At 32.1% G+C, this 24,297-nt stretch overlaps 1 protein-coding gene across 1 annotated transcript; it reads left to right on the top strand.

The window, feature by feature from the left end:
- Positions 1-11,613: 11,613 nt before the first annotated feature.
- On the top strand, positions 11,614-14,978 carry LOC114265382 (vignain). The gene is made up of 4 exons (XM_028206210.2): positions 11,614-13,242; positions 13,662-13,897; positions 13,963-14,103; positions 14,467-14,978. Exons 1-4 carry the CDS (start codon positions 12,795-12,797, stop codon positions 14,728-14,730), a joined length of 1,089 nt encoding a protein of 362 aa, XP_028062011.2. The 5' UTR covers positions 11,614-12,794; the 3' UTR covers positions 14,731-14,978.
- Positions 14,979-24,297: the final 9,319 nt, after the last annotated feature.

Here is a 24,297-nt window from a genome sequence, read left to right as displayed (position 1 = left end):
AAATTAGTTTTTTGTTAAAAAAAACATTAAAAAAATTAAAAAGTTAAAAAATTAACTTTTTATTAATTTTTCAAAACATTCCTATATAAATAGAAGTGATTTTTTTAAAAATTTTTTAATACAAAGAAACTCATGATTTATGAAGCATAGTTGATTGTATGTTTGTTAACTCAAAACTACGTATAGGATGCTTTGGGGTTGGCATCCACGCTCGACAGTTTAGACTCATGATTTCAAATATGATATCACTAGTGCAATGTGACATATAAAATGAGAGTCCAAATTCAATAAATTTTATAGAAAATTCATTTTTATTGCAAAACATTGTTAGAAATGGATTACATTATCAGATTTCAGAGTTAACACCTAATCTTTTAGAAAAATTAAGAAACTTGTGACTTGTGCCAAAGGTCACCGTCTGTTATAACCAAAGTGTCTCGTCTCGAGAACTTAGGTATGAGATTAATTGAGTACTTCACTCACCCAATTAAAAGATCGGTCTCTACTAAGTCATGATGTGATTTTTATAATCAATGTGTATTCATATTTCGATTATTAATAATGTTATCATTACTATCTAAGACATGCAAATATAGATTGTGTCATTAATTTTGGCTATGCTATGATTTCATACGTTTTGAGAAGGCTTTTCTTGTACAAAATCTGCAACATAAGAATTATCTACACTCCAAAATAAACAACGCAACCTCCATCTACCGGTATTCAAACAAATATCTCACTTAAACACTTAGCCTCATGATGTAGCAACATATATGATAATGAACATGCAAATGCCATATGCTAAAGCTAAAGCTAAAAAATTCTCACTTAGTATTTCAAGGCGAGTCCCAAGACATACACAGATACTAAGACGTGACAGAAGTATCATCTCAAGACATGGAGTTATGAATGAATTCATCTTTGAAGATAGTAAATTTCACAAGTGCGAATGAACCAGACTCGAATGCATGAAAAATAGATGTAATATACAGGCATGATAGAGAAAACGTGATGTAGTACCGAAAGAAGGTAAATAAAATGTTAGAAAGATGTGGGGTTGGAAGATTATTATAACAATTCGAATAAGAAAGTAGGAGAGAGTGATTATTACAATAATGAATTGATTAAGCCAAACTACTGTCGAATCTAACAAATCATAATAAATAAAAGAATAAGAGTTTCCAGAACCATCCAGGAGAGCATTCCCTGGAAACTGTTTGCTCTATTCTTGGAAGGAGGTGGCCAGCTTGACACCAGATAAGCCGGCCGAACTAGGAATTGGCTGGTTGAATTCCTCCTTCGGTTGGGGATTAGGTTAGGGCAGAATTCCAAGACAGAGGCCAAAATGAGACTTTCCGGGGGATGCTCACACCTTCCACATCCTCTGTTAACAGGAATCACTTGGAGAATAAGTAGATAGGCCAAAGCTCTCAACAATGATAAAGCAAGTATATACAACAAATATTTTACAATAAATCAATGATTAAATAAGTCAAAATTAAGAATAAGGCCTCGTTTAGGAACAGACTAATTTAGTAACTTTTTGGTTATTTGGCTAAAATATGAACTAAAAAAAATTAGTATGTTTGGGATGACTTTTTACGAAAAGATATGCAAAAAGTAGAGAGAAAAGAGAATCTTTGACTTTTTGATATGAGTTGTTGGCTTTTTGGTTAATTTAATAACTTTTTGACTTTTTGGCAAAAAAATTCGGTTGCCAAACGAGGCCTAAATTCAAGCCCAAGAAATAGATAGGAACCTACATTTTCTCTCTGTGAATGAGAACAAATTAACACCCAAATCCAAGCTATTAAGTGGAGAGCGTAGATTAATACAAATTATTTTTTGGCGAAAACTTTGCTTATTAAAACAAGAGATTTATCAAATTTAGTGAAAACCCGTCATCTAGTCATAGAACAAGGATGGTTACACCATTTTCCATGTTTATAAATGATTGAGAAGGGAGGTTTCAACTTCCTTTGACCCAAAATCTCTTGTTTTACTTTCAAAATACTCAATGAAAAGGAAAAGACACCACTTCTTAACAACAAATCTCATGAATCATCCAAGCAATCTCATGGAACTACTCTTAACACTCATTGTTATTGAGTAAGGAGGTGAAACACAGAGATTAACACATTTGAGAGATAAGATAGATGAAGAGGAGGGGTGCAATAACAAGAAAAGCTACTCTACTTATTGAACGTGTGAATGGATGGCTAAAAATACTCCCAATCACATCTACAAGGGTCCAAAATACACATGAACTAGATTGTTAAAGCTAAGGAAAGCAAGAAAGAAAAGAAAAGGCTATCAACTCAATGGATGAGTGGCTAAAGCTACTGCCTCTACATCCATGAGGACTTACAATAATTACATAATGAAGACAAAGCTTAAAATGAAGAAAAAGAGATTAAAAAGTTATTAAGAGTATGAGAAAATCACCTCCTAAGAGGATAGGTCACTTTAATTCACAAACTCCCTTGTTAATTCCCTCAATTCACTTTGGATGTATTGTTTAACGTCCAAGAGTCTTAGCAAGGTGTTTAGGATCAAGTTTCAATGGAACTTGGATGTCCAAAGTCAAGAGAGTGGCAAGTAGGATGTATGGTTAAGAGGATAAGGGGTCAAGAAGCTCTTAGGAGCCTTGGGCAAAAATTCCAACGTTTTGAAATGAGTTGTCGAGCTCTATATATAGAGCTCAGGGCATAAATATCTGAGATATTTGTGGTAGGTAAGCACAACAAGGTGAAATTCTCAAAAATGTTCTGTACCCAGAACATTCAGGCAACCGTGCTTCTTAGTGATCGGCCAAGTGCTTTTTTAGCTGGCCATCATATGGTGTCTGGCCAGCCAGTGGGCACATTGTCAGATTAATAAGAGCGGGTTAGCCTGATTTGAAAGGAGAAACATGTATTTTAGAGAATTTCATCCCTTCTATTCATTTCCACTATATTTTTTGCTTAGTTTGTTTGAAAGAATACAATGTTTTGATTTTGAAAATATGAGTCTCAAAACATTACAGTAACGTTTGGAGTTGCATCACTAAAACTTGTTTGGAAAGAGGTTTCCATTTTAGTCGAAAAATATTTTGTCCAAAACAGGCATCAAATGGTTTAAAGCTTGATCCTTAGGCTTTTTGCTATAGAACTTGTTAAAATTAACACATCTTGTCTTCATCATCAGGAGCTTAAAACGAAGCACCTAAGTCTCAAGACTAGTCAAAAATGAGATGTCTACACTACGCTATCTGTTTGGCAAATTGATCATCAAATAATAATAATAATAATAATGCTATTGAAATGGTAATTTGGGAGGGTGGTTTTCAATTTGCATCATCATCTATGCTTTGACAATGTATATAATTGGTGGATGTTTGTTAACTCAAAATTAAGCCACTAAATTAAACAATTTGTTTGGCAAACTGATCATAAAGCAGTGATGATGATGATGATAATAATAATAATAATAATAATAATAATAATAATAATAATAATAATGTTGTTGAAATGATAATTTGGGAGGGCGGCTTTCAATTTGCATCATCATTTATAAGTATATTATGTGTGCTATGCACAAAATTTTAAAATATATATAATGAGTTATTATATATATATTTTTGTAACGGATCTTCATTATCAAAAGATTATATATACAGCTATGTTATCCTGTTAAACATTTCTTTCTAAAATGCTTCCTTAGATAACTCTTGTCAGCCCCTACCCTTCACCAATCATCATCTTTTCAATTTTCATCTCCTATCTTTTCACCATATCAGCTCTTATTTAAAGTACATCTACTATGCGAACACTTCAACTTGTAACCTTCATTCCCTAAATTTTCCCCCAAGTCAACCTCTACCCCTAGATTACCTCCTCCTTTCCTCCTGTATTGTCCGTTTGTTTGGCCAATTTGAGAATAAATTGGTTGAATTGATATAGATTCTCAAGTAAACTCAGACTTGTATAAAATAATGAATAATTTCTATATGATGTATGTATAAATAATAATAAAAAAAAAACGAACAAAAAAAAGCCTCTTACTTATTGATTTTTTGTAGTGTTTTTTTTATTATTATTGTTCATTTTTTATCTATCAATTAAAATCAATTTTTAAATTGTGTAACCATAGTACATGTAGGTATGAGGAAAAAAAAGAGTACATATACAGAAAATAATTTAAAGTTTGAAAAAATTTATTCACAGGGAATAATTAAAGTTTTGCAAAAGAAAATGAACAAACACATCATATGCACTTATATAAGCTAAAGAAACCAAAACTCTCTTCATATGTACATCAAACCATTTGATTTCGTAATTGAAAACAAAACATTATCAAAATAATGACATAATCAATTTACAAATTATGAACAAAAATCTAATAGATATCCTTCACATGTAAGTATATATATATATATATACACTAGGGTAAATTACACTGACACTCCTGAGGTTTAGGTTTATTACAGTTTCTCCCCTCACTTTTTGAAAATTACATCTTCTCCCTGAGGTTTAAAGTTTCATTACAGATTCCCTCCTCAGCAATTTAATTTTTTTAAATACCAATTTTGCTTTCATTGGGTAAATTACATTGACACCCTCCACATTTAGAAATTATAATCCCCTCCCTAAGGTTTAAAGTAGCATTACCAATTGCCCCCTCAGGTAGTATTAGTTGGAAAAAAAAATTTGAAAAAAAAAATTAATTGGAAAAAAATTAAGTGAAAAAAAATTTTGTTAGTAAAATTTTTAAATTTCTATTTAAAAACCAACGTAAGCTCATTTTTTGAATTTACGTTTTTTTCTCAAATTTACAAACTGAAACAACCATTTATAACCCAAAAAAATTGTCAAACAAGTTTTTATGGCAGTTTTTAAAATTTTTGTAAATAAAAATTGAAAACTGAAAATAAAATGGTTACCAAGCAGGCTTCAAATGGTAAAAATGTCGTAAAATTAACAAATAATTAAATAAGTTATCAACATAAGGAATGACTTATTAAAAAATTCTTAGGTTATGTATGATTTGATTTTTAGAATTTTTTTTAAAAAATTAAAAATTAATTTGGTTAAGAAATAAAAAATCAAAAATAATTATCATTTTTATATAATTTTTGTCTTTCGAGTGGTTAGAAATAATTTTTTACAAATTAAACTGAAACAATCATACGTATGTATATAACCTGCCCAAAAGTTAAAATGATAATTATTTTTTACCCTTAAATAATAATTATTTTTTATTTTTTTTATTTCTTAACCAAATTAATTTTTAATTTTAAAATTTTTTTTCTAAAAATCAAATCATACATAGCGTAAGAATCTTTTGATAAGTCATTTATTACGTTGGTAACTTATTTAATTATTTGTTAGTTTTACGACATTTTTACCATTTGAGGCCCATTTGGTAACCATTTCATTTTCAGTTTTCAATTTATATTTACAAAAATTTAAAAATTGTCATAAAAACTTATTTGATAATTTTTTTGGTTTATAAATGGTTGTCTCAGTTTATAAATTTGAAGAAAAAACGTAAATTCAAAAATGAGTTTACGTTAGTTTTTAAACAAAAATTTTAAAAATTTACTAACAAATTTTTTTTTTCAATTAATTTTTTTTTTAATTAATTTTTTTTCCAACTACTACTAACCGAGGAGATGCTACTTTAAATTTTAGGAAGAGGATTGTAATTTCTAAAATGTGAGAGGTGTCAATGCAATTTATCTAATGAGGGCAAAATTAGTATTTACAAAAATTAAATTACTAAGGAGAGAATTTATAATGAAACTTTAAACCTCAAAAGAGATATGTAATTTTCAAAAGATAAGAAAAAAATTATAATAAATATAAACCTCAGGTATCAGTGTAATTTACTCTATATACTAATAGCCATGATCGGTCAACACTATATACACATTGCATACTTGATGTTCACAAAAATATTTTAAATTTAATGATATTCCATATCTATAACAAATATTTTAATAGTAACTTATAGTTAATCAATATTTTTTAAAAAAATTATAATTAGCTAAGGCAATAGTTAGCCTTATTTGTAACAATCTACTCCAAACCCTAACTAGAGAATCCTGGATGATTTCTTAGTTAACTATACTTAGGGTTGGTTTGGGATATCCTAAAAAAGTACACTTTTTGACTTATTGGTGGGTTTGGGTTGAGTTTGGGTTAGGTTTGATGTGATGTGTTAGAGAGGTGATGTGATTTAAATAAGATGATGTGACTTAAATAAGATAGTGACTTTTTAACTTTTTGACTTATTTAGTACATGCCAAACTAGCCCTTATTAATTGGTATATGAATTAATATATATCAATTTATGCTCTGCTATTACTATTTTAAAACTATGAAACTCATTTATTATATAAATTATAAAAGTTTAAAATTTTTAAAATTATAACACATTATTTATTATTATAATAATCAGGCCTCATTTGATAAGTGACTTTTCTAGTTAAAAAGTCAAAAAGTTACTAAAAAAATCAAGGGCAAATTACATATACACCCCTCGAGGTTTGGCTAAATTACAAATACCCCCCTGAGGTTTGAGAAATTACGAATTCCCCCCTGAATGCTATATTTGCATAAGAAATTAGGGGGTAATTTGTTATGAAATATAAACCTCAGGGGGTAAATTGTTATGAAAATACAAACCTCAGGGGGCGGGATGTAATTTCCGAAACCTCAGGGGGGTATCTGTAATTTAGCCAAACCTCGAGGGGTGTATATGTAATTTGCCCAAAAATCAAAAAGACAACAACCTATGCTAAAAAGTCAAAATTTTTATTTTCTCTCTACTTTTTACATATCTTTTCATAAAAAATTAAAAAATTATCCCAAATATATTAATTTTTTTACATTATATTTTAATCAAAAAATTAAAAATTTATTAAAAAAATATATTCTCAAACGACGCTTAATATATTTTTTTTGTTACAGGGAAATTCTCCTACCCTCCCGCAGGTCCAAGGCAGCGCTCCATAAGGAGATCACCAAGGTATTCTGTTATCCATTCCGAATAAGAGACTATAATTTAAAAGCTTGTCCCGACCTTCCAAAATAAATTTTGATTAAATTAAAACTCACATAATAAAAAAATATTAAATACACACCAAATAACTGATTAGGATCACCTTAATATTACTTGATGAGTGTAGCTTATTCTCACGGACTTTTTCTACTTTTCAAATTCAAACCATTTGAAAGCACGTGGATTGTTATAAATCTCCTGTTATTTATTTCCTCCCCACTTGCTAGAAACTGTGGCCCCATCTCTCCAACTGACATAGCCAACGCTCGTCACGTCACCCTGACACAGCCAACTTCTGTAAGTTATTTTTGATTTTCGAGCACTCTTAGAAAGTGTTTTAAGGATAAAAAATACTAGAGGCCCTAAAAATTTTATCAAAAGTTTTACTAAATGTCTCACATGGGTGTGGGATACACATGTGATCCACATTGTGTGGGTCCTACACCCATGTGAGACATTTGGTAAAACTTTTAGTAGAATATTTGGTACCTCTAGCATTACTCTTTAAGGATATTATAATGGACCGTGCTCGAGCTCCCTCGAATCTCGTTAATTTTTTTTTTTTTTTTCAAAAATAGAGAAGGAGAAGAGAAGGAAGGAGGAGGAGGAAGACGACGAGGAAGGATGAAGGAGGAGGAGGAAGACGACGAGGAAGGATGAAGGAGGAGGAGTGGACTGAAGGAGGCCATAACAGTGGGAGGAGGTGGAGGCGGGCCGGAGGCAACGGCGGAGCTGCTAGTGCGACGATCGGACCTGGACGACGAGTTGGGCAACGATCTCTTCCCCTCTTCTTCTCTCTTTCTCTCTCTCCCTCTCCCTCTTCTGCATTGCAGGTTGAAAATGGAAGAAGGAAAACAAAAAAAAAAAGAAAAAAAAATGGTCAAAACGACGTCGTTTTGACCATTAAGGAGATTCGAGAGGAAGAATTTTGGAGGACAAATCATTTTCCTATTATAATTGACGAAGAATATTAAATTTATAATTTTATATTAAATGATTAAGAAAAATAATAAATATGAGAGTTTGTAATTAGTGAGAAATATCGTTATGTGACACCTCAAGAATACCAAATAATTTTTCCACCCTCACCCAACCTAATTTTCTCTCTTCAAAATTAGTTTAAATTTGTTTCTCTCCAAAATTAAACATATGGAGAAAATTTAGGTGGTGTTTAGGAAACATGTTGGACTAAATAATCACAAAAGGACAAAAAAAAGTTAAAAAAGCATAAAAAGTCAAAAATCACAAAAAGATAAAAAAAAATCCACTATTCTAAGCAAAAAAACCCAATCAAGAATACCAAACGCACAAAAAAATCTCAAGTTAAAGAAGTCAAAAAGTCAAAAAATCGACTAAAAAAGTTATTGTCAAACGAAGGCTTAGAAATATTAAAATAGATCACAAAAAAAAAAAAAAAAAAAAAAGAAAAAGAAATAGCCGACGAACACAAAATATATTATAAAAAAGTCACAAAATAAACAACAGATTACTCTGCCCTTCATCTTTCTTTCACTTACCAAAGTTTACATATTGAAAAAGTCAAGTTATAGAAATAATTAAAAATTACAATTTAGCCTAACCAAACCAAACCAAACGAAGCCTTAAGTCCCATCAAATGGGGTCGGCTACATGAATCCTTCTTCTCCACGCGGCCCTATCAAAGGACATTTCATTAGTCAATTAAGTAGATTCATATCTCTATTTATAACGCTAGTCAACGTTAATCTAGGCCTACCCCGTCCCCTAACACTTCCATCTACCGTTACAGCATCGCATCTCTTCACTACTGCCTCTGTTGGTCTCCGTTGAATATGACCAAACCATCTCAAACGATTCTCTCTCAACTTATCTTCTATCGGTGCTACTCCTACCCATTCCCGAATACACTCATTCCTAATCCTGTCCTGTCTAGTCTTACCACACATCCACCTTAGCATCCTCATCTCAGCCACACTCATCTTATCTACATGTTGTTTCTTAGTTGTCCAACACTCCGTCCCATACAACATAGCTAGTCTAATAGCCGTTCTATAAAACTTATATTTTAGTCTAGTGGGTATTCGTTTATCGCACAATACCCCAGACGCATTCTCCACTTACACCATCCCGCCTTAATCCTATGGGCCACATCTGCATCAATCTCTCCCGCTGTTGTGATAATCGACCCTAAATAACGAAAATGTTCACTCTTAGGCAGTTCTTGGTTCTCAATCTTCACTTCTCCTCTGCTTTCATTGTTATTGTTACTGTTACTAAATTTACACTCCATGTACTCTGTCTTAGTTCTGCTTATCTGAAATCCTTTAGATTCAAGAGTTTTTCTCCAGATCTCCAACTTTGTGTTAACTCCTTCTCTAGTCTCATCCACTAACACAATATCGTCTGCAAAAAGCATACACCATGGCACGTCATCCTGAATATTTATCGTCAACTCGTCCATAACTAAAGCAAAAAGATAAGGACTTAAGGTAGATCCTTGGTGTAACCCTACAGTGATAGGAAATTCATTTGTTTCTCCAGCTGGCGATCTAATAGTGGTCACCACTCCTTCATACATGTCCCTAATCACGTCAATGTAGCCTTTTGTCACCCCTTTCTTTTCTAACGCCCACCATATTATATCTCGGGGCACTCTGTCATATGCTTTCTCAAGGTCGATAAACACCATATGAATGTCTCTTTTCTTTTCTTTATACTTTTCTATTACTCTCCTCAAAAGATAAATCGCTTCCATTGTTGACCTACCAGGCATAAACCCAAATTGATTCTCTGACACCTCTGTTATGTCTCGCAATCGACGTTCCATCACCCTCTCCCACACTTTCATTATATGACACATTAGCTTAATTCCTCTATAGTTGTTACAATTCTGGACATCACCTTTATTCTTATAGATTGACACTAAAATACTCTTCCTCCACTCATCTGGCATGTTTCTAGTCAACAAAATTTTACTAAACAACCTAGTTAACCAAGTAACTCCCTTTTTACCCAAACACTTCCAAGCTTCAATAAGGATATCATCAGGTCCTAAAGCCTTATTTGATTTTATCTTCTTAAGTGCAATCTCCACTTCAAAATTCCTAATCCTGCGATAGAACCTATAGTCTTGGTTTATCGTATTACTGATTATTTCTTCCCCTATTGTCGTACTTCCATGTTCCTCATTTAACAGTTTCTCAAAATAATTCTTCCATCTTTCCTTAATCTCATCATCCTTCACCAATACCTTAGAATCCTCACTCTTGATGCACTTTACTTAATTAAAATCTCTTGTTTTCCTCTCCCGTATCTTAGCAAGTTTGTATACCCTCTTCTCTCTCTCCTTACTATCTAGTCTAGTGTATAGGTCATCATAAACTTTCAACTTAATCTCTCTTACTACTTTCTTGACCTCCTTATTAGCCAATCTATAGCTCTTAAGGTTTTCCTCAGTTCTATCCTTCTGCCACTTTTTAAAGCACTCTTTTTTTGCCTTAACTACCGCTTGGACCTCTTCCCTCCACCACCAAGTTTCCCTAGAGCTGGGTCCCGTTCCTTTCGACTCTCCAAGCACTTCCCTTGAGATTCTCCTCATACAATTGGCCATCGAATTCCACATAGTGTTAGCATCACCTTCTAAGTCCTAAGTACCTTCCTTTTCCATTTGATTCTTAAATATTTCTAGTTTATCCCCATTTAAGTCCCACCATCTCGTCCTACGACGCCCACCATCCTTCCTAGCTTGGTATTGCCCTCTAAAACATAAATCTAGTATCAAAATCCTATGTTGAGAGACCAGACTCTCTCCAGAAATCACCTTACAACCATCCTTCCTAGCCTATTTGACCAAAAAAATTTACAAGACTAGAGTGTTCAACGCTTTTCCAAAAAAAAAAAAAAGAAAAACACATACACACGCAACAAGAATTGTGCTCCCAAAAGATTCTCATATTTTGGTAATTCGCCCCCACCCTCTCCCTGATTGAATAGTAATTTCTCACGGAATTAAACCACAAACACAAGAGCCACCATTCTCTAAGCCTTTCTTTCAATCTCCAAAGTTCATGTATTAAGAAAGTCAAGAGATACAGAAATAAAAACATGATGTAATAGACATAAGGTCTTAGCCTTTCTTTCTCTTACTAAAGTTAACGTATCTAGAAAGTTTAGAGATTCAAAATAAATCATAGAAAATCACAGAATTGACAAGAATGCCACCCTTTAGCCTTTCTGTCAATCTCCACCCTTATTTTAGCCTTTCTTTCCATCTCCAAAGTGAAAATATCAGGAAAAGTCTAGGAACAAATAAACCGCAAAAATGTTACAGAATAGACATAAGAGTCATATCAAGAAAGCTTAGAAAAAAAAAACAATAACAACAACAACAAAGACTCACAAACCCCTTTCGTCTATTTTGTGATTTGTTTATTTATTTGTAGCACGCACAGATCACACAATATTACACATAACAATCCTTCACAAGATTTTATAGATCACCCAATATTACGCTTAACAATCCTTCACAAGATTTCTGTAGTCACTAGTGGTGGAGCCATATGGGGATTAGGGGGGTCACGTCCCCCTGGATTTTTTTTTTTGCATATGTATATAAATAAAATTTTAAACAAAAATAATATTTAGAATAAAATGTCAAGGGTATTTTTAAATTTATGAAAACAATAGCATTGTTTTATTAAAAATGAAGTGACTACAACAAATTATATTTTTATGTATGAAAATTTTGTGAAAAAATCTCAATATAAAAGTAATATCCATCATTATTAATATGCGAATATAATTAATCTCGCTATATATATATATATAAATTACTAGAGTGTTAGTTATATTCGCATGTGGAGTTCATCTTTCATATGTTGCTTTACTATTGGTTGGTGATGTCATATATCAATAATGACGTGATATCATTATTATATGAAATTTTTATTTAAATTTTATAAAAATTTGATTTATCTTACCATTATATAATTTATTTTACGACTTAAAAATATAGCTTTTTTATATTGTCCATGGTACACTAGTTACACGCAATACTTTCTTTTCGATTTTACTTGAAGTTAATTATAAAATTTTATATGAAATACTTTTGTAACAATTTAATTAATTTTTTGTATTTAATATTGATTCAAAAATTATTATTATCTTCTTATTGTTGGTTATGAAAAAAAAAAAATTGAAGTTATAATTAGTAAGTACCCCTTCTGATTTAATTTCCTGACTTCGCCACTGGTAGTCACACAAATGTATATAACTGATCACACTTTCAATAAATTTTTTCTCCTTTCTTTGTCAAAAGGTTATGATGTGTAGACCAAACACAATTATTAAAAAAACCTTGCTTGTACAGGTAAATATATGTCGATATATACAAGGATGGATCTAGGGGCTGGTCGCCCCCCAAAAAATTTGAAAGATATCAAATATTATAAAGAAAAATTTAAAATAGTTTAAAATCAAAAGAGTTTGCACCCCCAAACCTACTTTCGTATCATAGTAATAATTCTAAATCCGTCCCTACACATACACATATATATATATATATATAGATATAGCTTCATCTTTATCATTCTCAGACTCCATCTTGGTATTTCTTTGCATTATTATCAATCGATTGTTGATGCCCATAAGGAACCTTCAACTTCTTTAATTTATTATCACTTGCATGTTTCTCCTACTTCCATCTCTATCTTTAGATTCACTCTTCTATATAAAGCACTCTCAATAGTCCCTATACTTTCCACCTTGTGACAATGGACTTGAAAAAGTGTCTTCTAGTTGTTCTCTCTCTGGCTTTGGTTCTTGGACTTGGTGAGAGTTTCGATTTCCATGAAAAGGATTTGGAGACCGAAGAGAGTTTGTGGGATTTGTACGAGCGGTGGAGGAGCCATCACACAGTGTCTAGGAGCCTTGATGACAAGCACAACCGATTCAACGTGTTCAAGTACAATGTTTACTATGTTCGCAACGTCAACAAGAAGGACAAGCCTTACAAGTTGAAGTTGAACAAGTTTGCAGACATGACAAACCACGAATTCAAGAGCACTTATGCTGGTTCAAATGTTAAGCACCACAGGATGCTCTGGGGGATCCCTAAAGGGAACGGGACTTTCATATACGAGAAGGTAGATATGGTCCCCCTATCTGTCGATTGGAGGAAGAAAGGTGCAGTCACTGGTGTCAAGGACCAAGGACAATGTGGTAAGGCTAATTGTTCATTCCATAGTCCACCTTCTACCAAATCGTAAATGGTTTTGTTAAAATAGTGAATCATTAGATTCACTTCATTTAACATAATTATATATTAATATAACTAAATTGTATCTATGTATATACAACAACCTCATGTATATCAATATAATTAATTGATTTATCAAAATATATATAATTAATTGAATTCTTTTGGGGGTAAAAAGACACCATTTCATGCGTAATGCAAACAAAACTAATTTTCAATAAATCGTAGACATTGTATTGTATTGTATTGTAATGAATCATAGTGAATAGCAAATGAATCGTATGATTCACTCAATTCAAGATTAATCATGATGAATCGAATTGTTTTATTTGAAATTTGTATTGAATCGTGAATTATAAGATTCTAACAACCATGGTTATAGGTAGTTGTTGGGCATTTTCGACGGTGGTGGGTGTTGAAGGAATAAACCAAATCAAAACAAAGAAGTTAGTTTCTTTGTCCGAGCAGGAACTGGTTGATTGCGACAACAAAGAAAATGCAGGCTGTAATGGAGGCCTAATGGATTTAGCTTTCGAGTTCATCAAGCGAAAGGGAGGAATAACAACCGAGGAAAACTACCCTTACAATGCTGCGGATGGAACTTGTGATGTTTCGAAGGTGAACTAAAAATCTGCTGTTTTTCTTTCCGATGTTCTGGGGATAAGATTTGGACTGTTTTGCAGGAAAACCACCCAGTAGTATCAATTGATGGACACGAGAACGTTCCCGCTAACGATGAGGATGCGCTGATGAAAGCAGCTGCCAACCAACCTATATCTGTCGCCATAGACGCCGGGGGTTCTGATTTCCAGTTCTATTCAGAGGCAAGTAAATTTATGACTAACAAGTTGTAGGTGCAAATGCAATGAGTTTGCAATTTTACAGTAAATTTTTTAGATAGTTTGATGATTGAAAAAAATTAGTTAGCAGTTTTGGGTGGTTTGTTGAATGATAAAAAAATCATTCAACAATTATTGGATATGATAATTACTGGATAAAGATATTTTGGGAAAAAGAAAAAACATGACACCGGACACACTAACTCAAGTGTATACTCTATATAATATTAAATGGATATATATACTAACAAAAAATGTCAGTGTTGGAAACAGTTCTTAGAAAATCATTGTTAAACTGAGAAAACAACAGATTATTTCGTAAGTTTTGTTGAGTACTATATTTGGCAGGGGGTATTTACCGGAGGCTGTGGCACGGAGCTGGATCATGGGGTGGCGATTGTGGGCTACGGAACAACCCTAGACGGAACCAAATACTGGATAGTGAAGAATTCATGGGGAGCTGAATGGGGAGAGAAGGGCTACATTCGAATGCAGCGAGGCATCTCTGATAAAGAAGGACTGTGTGGTATAGCCATGGAGGCTTCATATCCAATCAAGTCCTCCTCAAACAACTCTAAAGGACCTCTACCCTCCCCCAAGGACGAGCTCTGAGCCTCTAAATCACATTTAGCTTTTACCTTTGATCTGTGTCTCAGCTAATAATCTTCTCTGTTAAAAGTATCATGCCTTGTTCTTCTTATTTTATAGGGATCGAAGCTGCAATAATCCTCACATAAACAAATCAAATTTGTATCACAAAATTTGATGCTAGTTACATGTTATGTCTGTTAAAGCTCTGTTTGGAGCTCAGGATGAAAGAAATCTTTCTTAATATATTCACTTGCAATCATTTTAAGCAATTGAAAAGGGTTGGCACATTTATCCAAAATAAAATAAAAAATAAAGAACAAAAAGAAAGATGGACAGAAACAAATTATAGCTACTTCAAGAAATAAATCTAGTTGACACTTATATTTCAACTAAACTATCTCAACCAAATATATATATATATAGGTTGATGCTAGTTTGCAACAATTAATGGTATCCCAAATTTATCCAGTTACTTTAAGCAAATGGGAAACCGCCTGCTTTTGGAAGGAACAAAGGAGAATCATTTCCAAGGTTTAAAGACACATATAGTTAAAAGCATAAATGATCAAATTTCTTTGAAGTTTTTTTCTCAAACAAAAACATATTAAGATTCACGGCGTATTGGAGGTAGCAACTCCTTAATTGAGGACATTTAATGTTACACATTAGGCCGGGACTCCAATACGCTTATTTGTAAACTGAACAATTCATGTCATTATATAATTAGTAGGCATGACACGTAAAGACACGAAACAAGCTGATCCAAAAAAAAAAGACACGAAACAAGAAATACAGGACCACTATATGTCTTAAATGTCTCCAAGATCGAAACTCCGAACAAAGTAAAACAATATTGCTGAATGATAAGCAGAATCATGTTTCGAATGGGTTTAATTGTAGCATCAGATGGGGTCGTTGCAGCCCTTTGAAGCGGACTGTTTACAGCCTCAGCCTCCACCTTTTTCCAAATATTGCTGGTGGTACTCCTCTGCTCCGCAAAATGTCTTTACTGGAAGAATTTCAGTCGCAATCTTGTTATCCTTAAACTCTTCCTGCTTTGCTTCCATCGAATTCTCGTGCTAAACAAGCCTGCTCCTCGTTGTACTAGTATATCCCTGAACGGTTTTGTGTGCCAACATCACCACCCTAGCACATGAAAATGTCATTGCATGATGAAACATTGGTTTTGCATGTGAAGAGCACTAAAGTAACATAAGCTTGTAAACTTAAATTCTCCATGCAATTTAAAATTATTAGAAATGTCTAAGAAACGAGGCACCAAGTTCTTCCAAAGCCTAAGGGCAAGAAAAAGTAAAATGTGAAATTCATATCTGTAAATCTTTTTAATTGGTATATGCATCAACTAACTCAAACACCCATTACAAATTTACAATAACAAAAAAGCAAATTGTAACTTGTACACATATTGTAAGATTCAAAATACTTGGAACAAAGCACAAGAGATCAATTTCAAGTAAAAGGCTAAATATGTGTTAAGAAGCCAAAGAAACCATTACTTGAGGCATACCAAATTGAGACTTTCAAGTCTACCTGCTGATCGACAACAAAGTTAGCTCAGTTATTGGAGTAATTGTGGTAATGGCTTAAGGATTAACTCCGATGCCCAAATCACATTGGCTAAAGTTTTTGGTGCTAATTTAAGGGACTATCACTACAATATATAAGAATTCTAGAGACCAAATGTTTTGATCTTTTAAAGTAAAATTTTTGTTGCAAAAGACATTTATGGATCAATTTTTATCATCATGAGGATGGTCGCTAAAAGGTTGTCTCGAAAAGTCAAAAATAAGGTTTTTAGCGACAAAATTTTGAAAATGTCACCAATAAATAGACTTTTAAGGACAAAATAATTTGAACTCAAAATGGTTTATTTTTTGAAGCAAAAAATTTGGTCCCAAAAGGATAATAATTCATCACGATGTCTAATTTTTGTTGTTAAAAATATAATAATGACACTTTTCGCAACAAAAAATATTTGATCTTTAATTAAAAAATAATTTTATCCCTAAATTTTAGTCTCTAAAACCTTAATATTTGTAGTGTATGTAGGAAATGTAAATTCCCCAAACCAATTCTTTCTATGATAGAACACTAACAAACGCCTATGCCCTTAATCTAATTTCAACTGAAAACTACTGGGTGGATGAGATGCTTTCTTCTCGGGTTCTTGGATGTGATATCCAGTTCAATAGTGTTTGTTTTGGAGGGGCTAAGTCATGGGATTACAAAAGTAAATCTCCAAATTAATAGTTCCTCCGAACTTAATATCCCGCTTATAGGGGGACTATTCCAGTGGGAGGGGTGGATACAAAATGGGGATTAAGGGAAGTCTCGATTAAGTGGTCAAAAAACTAAAACATTCTCAGACTACTTAGCCTCCGTTTGGGAAGTGGGTTGGCTTTTTGGCTTTTTGGCTTTTTTGGCTATTTTAGCCTGGGCTAAAAAGTTTGGTTTGGGAAGGGCTTTTTGGCTTTTTGGCTTTTTGACTTTTTTTTGTGAGAGAAGAGTGTAATGATTATGGGTTGGATGTGATGTTTTGTTTGTTGTGGCTAAAATAGCCTGTTTTGTCTTTTGTGACTATTTTAGCCCCAACCCACTTGCCAAACACCACCTTAATGACTACATCATATGAAGTCCACGTCTGGCGATTCCAAACAAACATGGAAATGAGTGAATTCTACTAAACTCCACTTAATCCACAGACATTCCAAAAGTCATACAGGATACATATTCTACTAAACTCCACTTAATCCAAGGACATTCTAAAAGTGAAATATGATACATAATCATAAAGAATTAAGAAACTCAATATTAATAATCTCATGTAATTTTAGTCTAACCAGTCAAACATTTCTCCATTGGCTAGTTGACATTTTAGCTAAGAAGTCAAAAAATTAATATAAAAAAAAATTTAAAAACTTTAAAAAATTCAACATATATAAAAATAAAAAAAGCCGAAATTTCTTTCCATTAATCCTACTTTTCGCATATTTTTTCATAAAAAACCAAAAACTCATTCCCAGATATATATTATTTTTTTCTCTTCATATTTTAATCAAAAAATCAAAAAACACACCCAAAAAAAAAAAAACCCTGATTGCCAAAAAAAACAAAACAAAAAGTTTTGACAGTAATTACAACAAATACCTTTCACCAGAAATCAAGTACTAAACACAAATTATTAACTCAAGCATAGATTGATATACCTGGCGATTGAGAGTGGTATGGTCACCGCGAGTTGCGGAGTCAAGAAATTAAGATAAAGGGGACACTTTATAATTTTAATTTTTTTTGTTGATTAACAATAAAATAATAATAATTTTATGAGCTAAATTTAAGTATAAAAATTTAACTATTTATTATTAATAGCATCTAGTCAAAATTCTATAATAATGTGGAATAACTCGGACACAATAGTAATGTATGTAATTTTAACACAAAAAATTACAAATTAAAATTCTTAATTTTAGAAAATAGAAGCATATCATTTATAGCACAAATCATTATAAAATTTCTATACTTTTTATTTAATAGAAAAATATTAGAGTGATAATATTGATTATAAAAATGTGTTTTGAATAGAAATTATTGGATAATCCTAGAATATTATGTGGTGTTGATAACGTGGTACTTTGGACATAAGAAATCGCAACTCACACTAAGTGATTCACCTATTATCTAATAATAATGAGTTACTATGTTTCATTCATAAAATTTGACACTATATTATTGATTTAGACCACTATATAAATAATATCACATAACGTTTCAAGAGTACTAAATAAACTACATATTATGTGTGAACAATGCAACAAAAAAAAAAATCAAAACTGAGGGGGGCACGTGACCCCTTTATCCCTGTTGTGGCTCCGCCACTGGTCACGGCGACCCTAGAAAACAGAGAGGAGGTTGGTGTAGAGGCAAACAGAGGGGTTGAACTAGACCCGAACCACCTCAGTGATTGGTGGTTCCCGTGCAGACCAGCTTGTAATTGGAATTGGGTAGGTGACCTTGAGAGTACCCAACCGTGTCTTCACAACCCCTTCCACATGCTGGTGTGCTTCACAGGCTCCTCAAGTTCTATACAAGCGTGAGAGAAGCCCAACCTTTTTAGCTTATTTAAATTATTTTTGCTAAATAAATTATAAGTTGTACCAAACAGTTTGACATAAATTTTCAGAAAATAATTTGTATCAGACAGTATCATAATTGGTTCCTGTGTTTGAGAAGAATGCTATATGCACCAATTGATATACAAATTAGTGTACTAACAGATGATATGGCATAATTTTAAAGGTTTTGGGTATTTGTAATTTATATAATGGATAAAATCAATAATAATGTCATAACATATGTTAGTATACTAATTAATATATTAATTGGTACATGTAATACTACCAAATGTTTAAAAATAATTGTAAACGAATTAATGACAACAAATGATATCTTGCCACAAACGTTGGTGATATAAACGTTGAAAAACACATATGATATATAGCAGTTCTCCCTAAATAAAATTCTCAAATTATTTGATTGATTATGAATTTTCTTTTTTATAGGTAATATAAAGATAATTGCATGGTCATGGACGAAGCTTTATGTAATGCATAATTCCTTTTTTTTTTTTTTTTAATTTTCTTGTAAAATTCCCAAATTATTTGATTGATTATGAATTTTCTTTTTCTTTATTAGGTACCAATATAAAAATAATTGCATAGTCATTCATGCATCTTTATGTAACGAACAATTTCAAAAGGAATTGTGGATGTGATTTATGAGGAATAAATTTCTGGTATATATAAAACAATACAAAATGATTTTCTGAAATAGTCAAAAAGAGAATGTGATTAGATTTTTATTTTTAGTAAACAAAATGCTTCTAGGAATCAAACAAATCAAATAAAATTAATGTGCTAATTAATGCACACATTTTTTATATTGATAGCAATGTTTTTATGACCGCCTGAATTTTTGTTTTTATTTATTTATTTATTTTTTTGCAAAGTACAAGTCTCTGTGACTAAGAAGTCCTAGCATACCGTCACATTATATTTGGTTAGAAAATTTGACAAGAAATTTAGAAAAAAAAAAAAGGAAAATGTATGTAAAATTAGATGAAATGTAAGTATATTTTATTCACATTTTACCTATATTTTCATTTTTCCTTTTCAAATCATTTTTCAAATCTCTCAACCAAACATAGCATAAAAATCAAATCAAAACTTGCCAAAACAATTTAAAAATAAAAATAAAAGTTTGGTCATTTTGTGGTGGTTAAATCCACACAATCAGAAATTATTTTATTTTGTAAAAATTTCATGTTGATTGTATGTCTAACGAATAGCAATAGATTTATTTAATAAATACATGATCTTAAAAATAAATTAAAAAATAGTGAACAAATTATAAAATATATCATGAGACAAGCACACAAATACATGATATTAAGAAAATATATGATATACATTTATTTTTAATTTTAGGTTCCACAATTCAAGAATTGAATTTAAACCGCACATTATTGTTTTTCTTGATTGGGGTCAGGGATTCTTTCTCCCAAAATCTTTTTGTTCCCCAATCTCAATTTACTATCATGTAGGAAACTCGAAATACAAAAACCTTGATGCATAATCAAATGATTGTGAATAATTGAGATAGAAGAACATTAGATTTTTGGGATAGAACATCCACAACTATCAAGTAGTGGCGTTACAGGTAAAAAAATCTTCTATTTTCTTATATTAAAATATTCACAACCGTTGAGTCATGTGAAAATTTCAAAATATAATAGTGTCCAGACTTGATCCAATGGTTATGAATCTTTTGAAAAGAAACAAAATGATTTAGAGACAGAAAATATCATGCCAATAAACTAGCATACATGCCCGTCTTGCATTAAGCGTGCTCTACATGCTCATTTACCAAACATAGTAGTTGTGGGTTCAAATCTTGTCAAAGATCAGGTTAGATGTGAAATGCTTTAAGGGTTCATATATTTGTATCACTTATCACTTTTTGCTGGTTTATTTTTATTTATATTGTTTAGCAATTCTCTTTTCCGATACTCTTAAGTAGACTAGATATAAATTGTATAAATAGAGTGAATTTCAAGCTTTAAACATAAAGTAGGTGTTGGTAGGACTAAGCAGAGGGGCATCCGATCTATGAAAATTGCCCAATCTGATTCAATTCACGTATGTGCGGGTGGTTTCGAACATGTAGTAAGATCGGATGCAGTTTGAAATATTTTCATGTGTCGGGTTGCGGGTAACTTTCGAGTTTCACCTGCACCCATACATACTCGTCCACACTTGTACTCTTTTTTTTTTCCATAAAATTCTGGACAATCTTAACCTTCTATATTAGTAGATATATACATAATAATATATATATATATATATTATACACTCACACATAATATAATATATATTTCTGGTAAATTGAACTTCTTTTATTTACATACGTAAATGGAACTTTTTTATATTTTAATTATGGATTATCAATTTCTGAATTTCTAATATTAAAATATTATGAATAAAGAAAATTCAAAAATAATGATTTTATGATAAGAAATATGTGATTTTATGGCCTAAAATAATATTTAGAAAATGAGGAGAAAATGCCCAAAATAAATATCTAGAAAATGGGAAACATAGGTCCAAAAATAAATTTTTAAATTTAAAAGTTCAATCCGCAAACTACCTCCAACGGTCTGTATATTTGTGAACCCTATCTGCACAACCTATAATCCGCACTGCGAGCGGTTGCGAATTCAAATTTTTTTAAACCACAGACATACAGATAAGTCTAAATCACAAATCAAATAAAAAATCAATCAACAAACACCCCTAGCATTGGTAAAAAGAGTTTGAATAAGTCATTTGACTCAATAGAATATGACTTTTGACCCCTAGTGTTGGCAAAAGGGATTTGAACGAGTCATTTGACTCAATAGAATATGAGTTTTAACATGTCAATACACGGTGTGATTAATGAATCTTTCAAATATAATAAAGCCTTTCTATCTAAAAAAACAAAAAAAAGTACAATAAAGCTTGTTTAGAGCTTGTTTGAGATATAGATAGGCTTTTTGATTTTTTTTTTTATTTTTTGGGCTATTTTAGCATGAGCCTCGTTTAGGATAGACTTTTTGACTTTTTAAACTTTTGTAAAAAAAAATAATATGATTATGGATTGAATATGACATTTTGTCATATTTAATTAAAATAACCTATTTTATCTTATATAACTATTTTGGCCCAAAACATCTTCCCAGACAAGCCTTTTGTAGATAGTGTTGGAAATGGTAAAAAAATTCTAGGTAAAATCAGAATTTTTTCTCAAGTTTGGTCTATTTTTTAGGTGGGCCCCGAGCGTCGATTTACTCAGGTCAAAGTGGTAACGCGTTCTATGCCGCGTTATGATTCACGTGGTATATTTGGTTGCTCAAAACCATTACCGAGTGAATGGGAAATTGAAGCTAAAGTATGCTCCATGGAAATTGAGTTTTGGTGGAAATTCTTTAAGGTTGTAAATTGGCTTGTCCCACATTGATTTGATGGGAAGTTTTGAAAGGGTTTATAAGGCTTGGGTGAGATACTTGGGGTGTGCCCCAAGGGGTACCCAAGTGTTTTAGAGGGAGAGGTTATGGGCAAAATGGGCTAGACCCATTAGACCCAAAAATCACCACACACGCGCGCGGCCGCCGCCGTCCATCCAGTCGGGCAGGCTGGGCTTGGGCGCGGGTGTGTGGTTGGGCTTGTTCGGCCCAATACTAATCTTTTTGGCCCAAAAATATTTGAATTTAATTATCAACAGATTCAAATCTGTTTGAATTCAAAACCAACAGGTCTTTACATCTATAAATAGGACCACCCTCATTTGATGTTTTTCATTCAGAAATTTCGTATTTCACCTCTGCTTATTCTATTCTTCATCTTGCTGCATTTTATTTCTGAAAGAAAGAGTGTAAACACTTAGTGTGTTCGTAAGGCAAACAATTTGTAGTGCTGCTATTGTTTGTGGTAAGATCATTTCATCCTGGGAGATAGACGTCCAAATTCTAAAAGCACCGTGGAGAGGACAAATCTGTCTTAAGGACACAGTGTTAAACACTGGACTTGATCAGAAAAGTTATTCAAATAAATTAACCAAGTAAGTTGTTTAATTTTATTCTGTTTTTTATTTGTTTATTTAATCAGATTTTATTTTTATTTTTGTAACAAAATAAAATCTGTGGTTTTATTTATTTATTTTTATTTCGAGTTTGTTTTTGTAATCAAACAAATTCTCTCCTTTTCTTTATTTCTTTATATTCTTGTTGCTGTTTTGTACACAACAGAATTTAATCTTTTTAAATACAGTGAAGATTGTATAACAATCTTAAGACAGAATCCTTTTTTGGTATCTTCATTGTATTTAATTTTCTGTGTTTTCAAAGTAATATTCTGGTTGGAAAAACAAATAGTGATTTATGCTATTTGACAGATAGTAGTAATATACTGTCTCTTTTCTTTGACAACCAGTAGTAATATATTGGTGTCATTAACAATTGCAGAATATTATTTGGTATTACAGAAAATTCTTGTGATATTTTATTTTTCTAGTTTTAGTAACAAGGAAAATAAAATTATTTTGTTGTTATAATTTATTTTCTGGTTTTAGTAACTAGAAAATTAATTTGTGTTTTAATTTTTTCTGATTTTTGTAATCAGAGATTATGGCTACTACAACTGAAACTGCAACTGGCAGTGGTACTCCTATTGTTACACCTACATTGGTCCCTATCCAGAACCATGTTCATGTACCAATCAATCATGGAGAAAAATCGGAAAAATTTAACGGTACCAAGTTTAAGAGATGGCAGCAGAAGATGTTGTTCTATCTTACGACTCTTAATTTGGCCCGGTTTCTCCATGAAGAGGCTCCAGCACTTAAAGAGGGTGAAAGTGATCGGCAAGTTGTTGCCGTTGTAGATGCTTGGAAACATTCAGATTTCCTATGCAGAAACTACATCCTAAATGGCCTTGACAATATGTTGTATAATGTGTACAGTCCTCTGAAAACAGCAAAAGAATTGTGGGATTCTTTGAAGAAGAAATACAAGACAGAAGATGCCGGCACTAAGAAATTTGTCGTCGGTAAATTTCTGGATTTTGTTATGGTAGACTCCCAAACGGTAATATCTCAAGTTCAAAGTTTTCAAATAATTTTGCATGATATTCATTCAGAAGGTATGTCTCTTAGCGAGTCATTCCAAGTCACTGCTTTAGTGGAAAAGTTACCACCGGCTTGGAAAGATTTCAAAAATTATTTAAAACATAAACGCAAAGAGATGACTATGGATGAATTGATTGTAAGATTAAGAATTGAAGAAGATAACCGAAAGGCTGAAAAGAGGAATGGGAAAAATCCCATTGAGTCCAAGGCTAATGTGGTTGAACAAGTTCATAAACCACATAACAAAAAGAGAAAGTTTACTGGAGATGGTCCTAGACAAGGCGATAGTAGCAAGAAGTTCAAAGGAAAATGCTATAACTGTGGCAAAACTGGACATCGAGCTTCTGA

The sequence above is a fragment of the Camellia sinensis genome, chromosome 4, assembly GCF_055761805.1.
Source record: "Camellia sinensis isolate YWXY chromosome 4, ASM5576180v1, whole genome shotgun sequence".
Lineage (NCBI taxonomy): Eukaryota > Viridiplantae > Streptophyta > Magnoliopsida > Ericales > Theaceae > Camellia > Camellia sinensis.
Note: the sequence above shows the minus strand (reverse complement) of the source record. Positions and strands in the feature narration are given on the sequence as shown.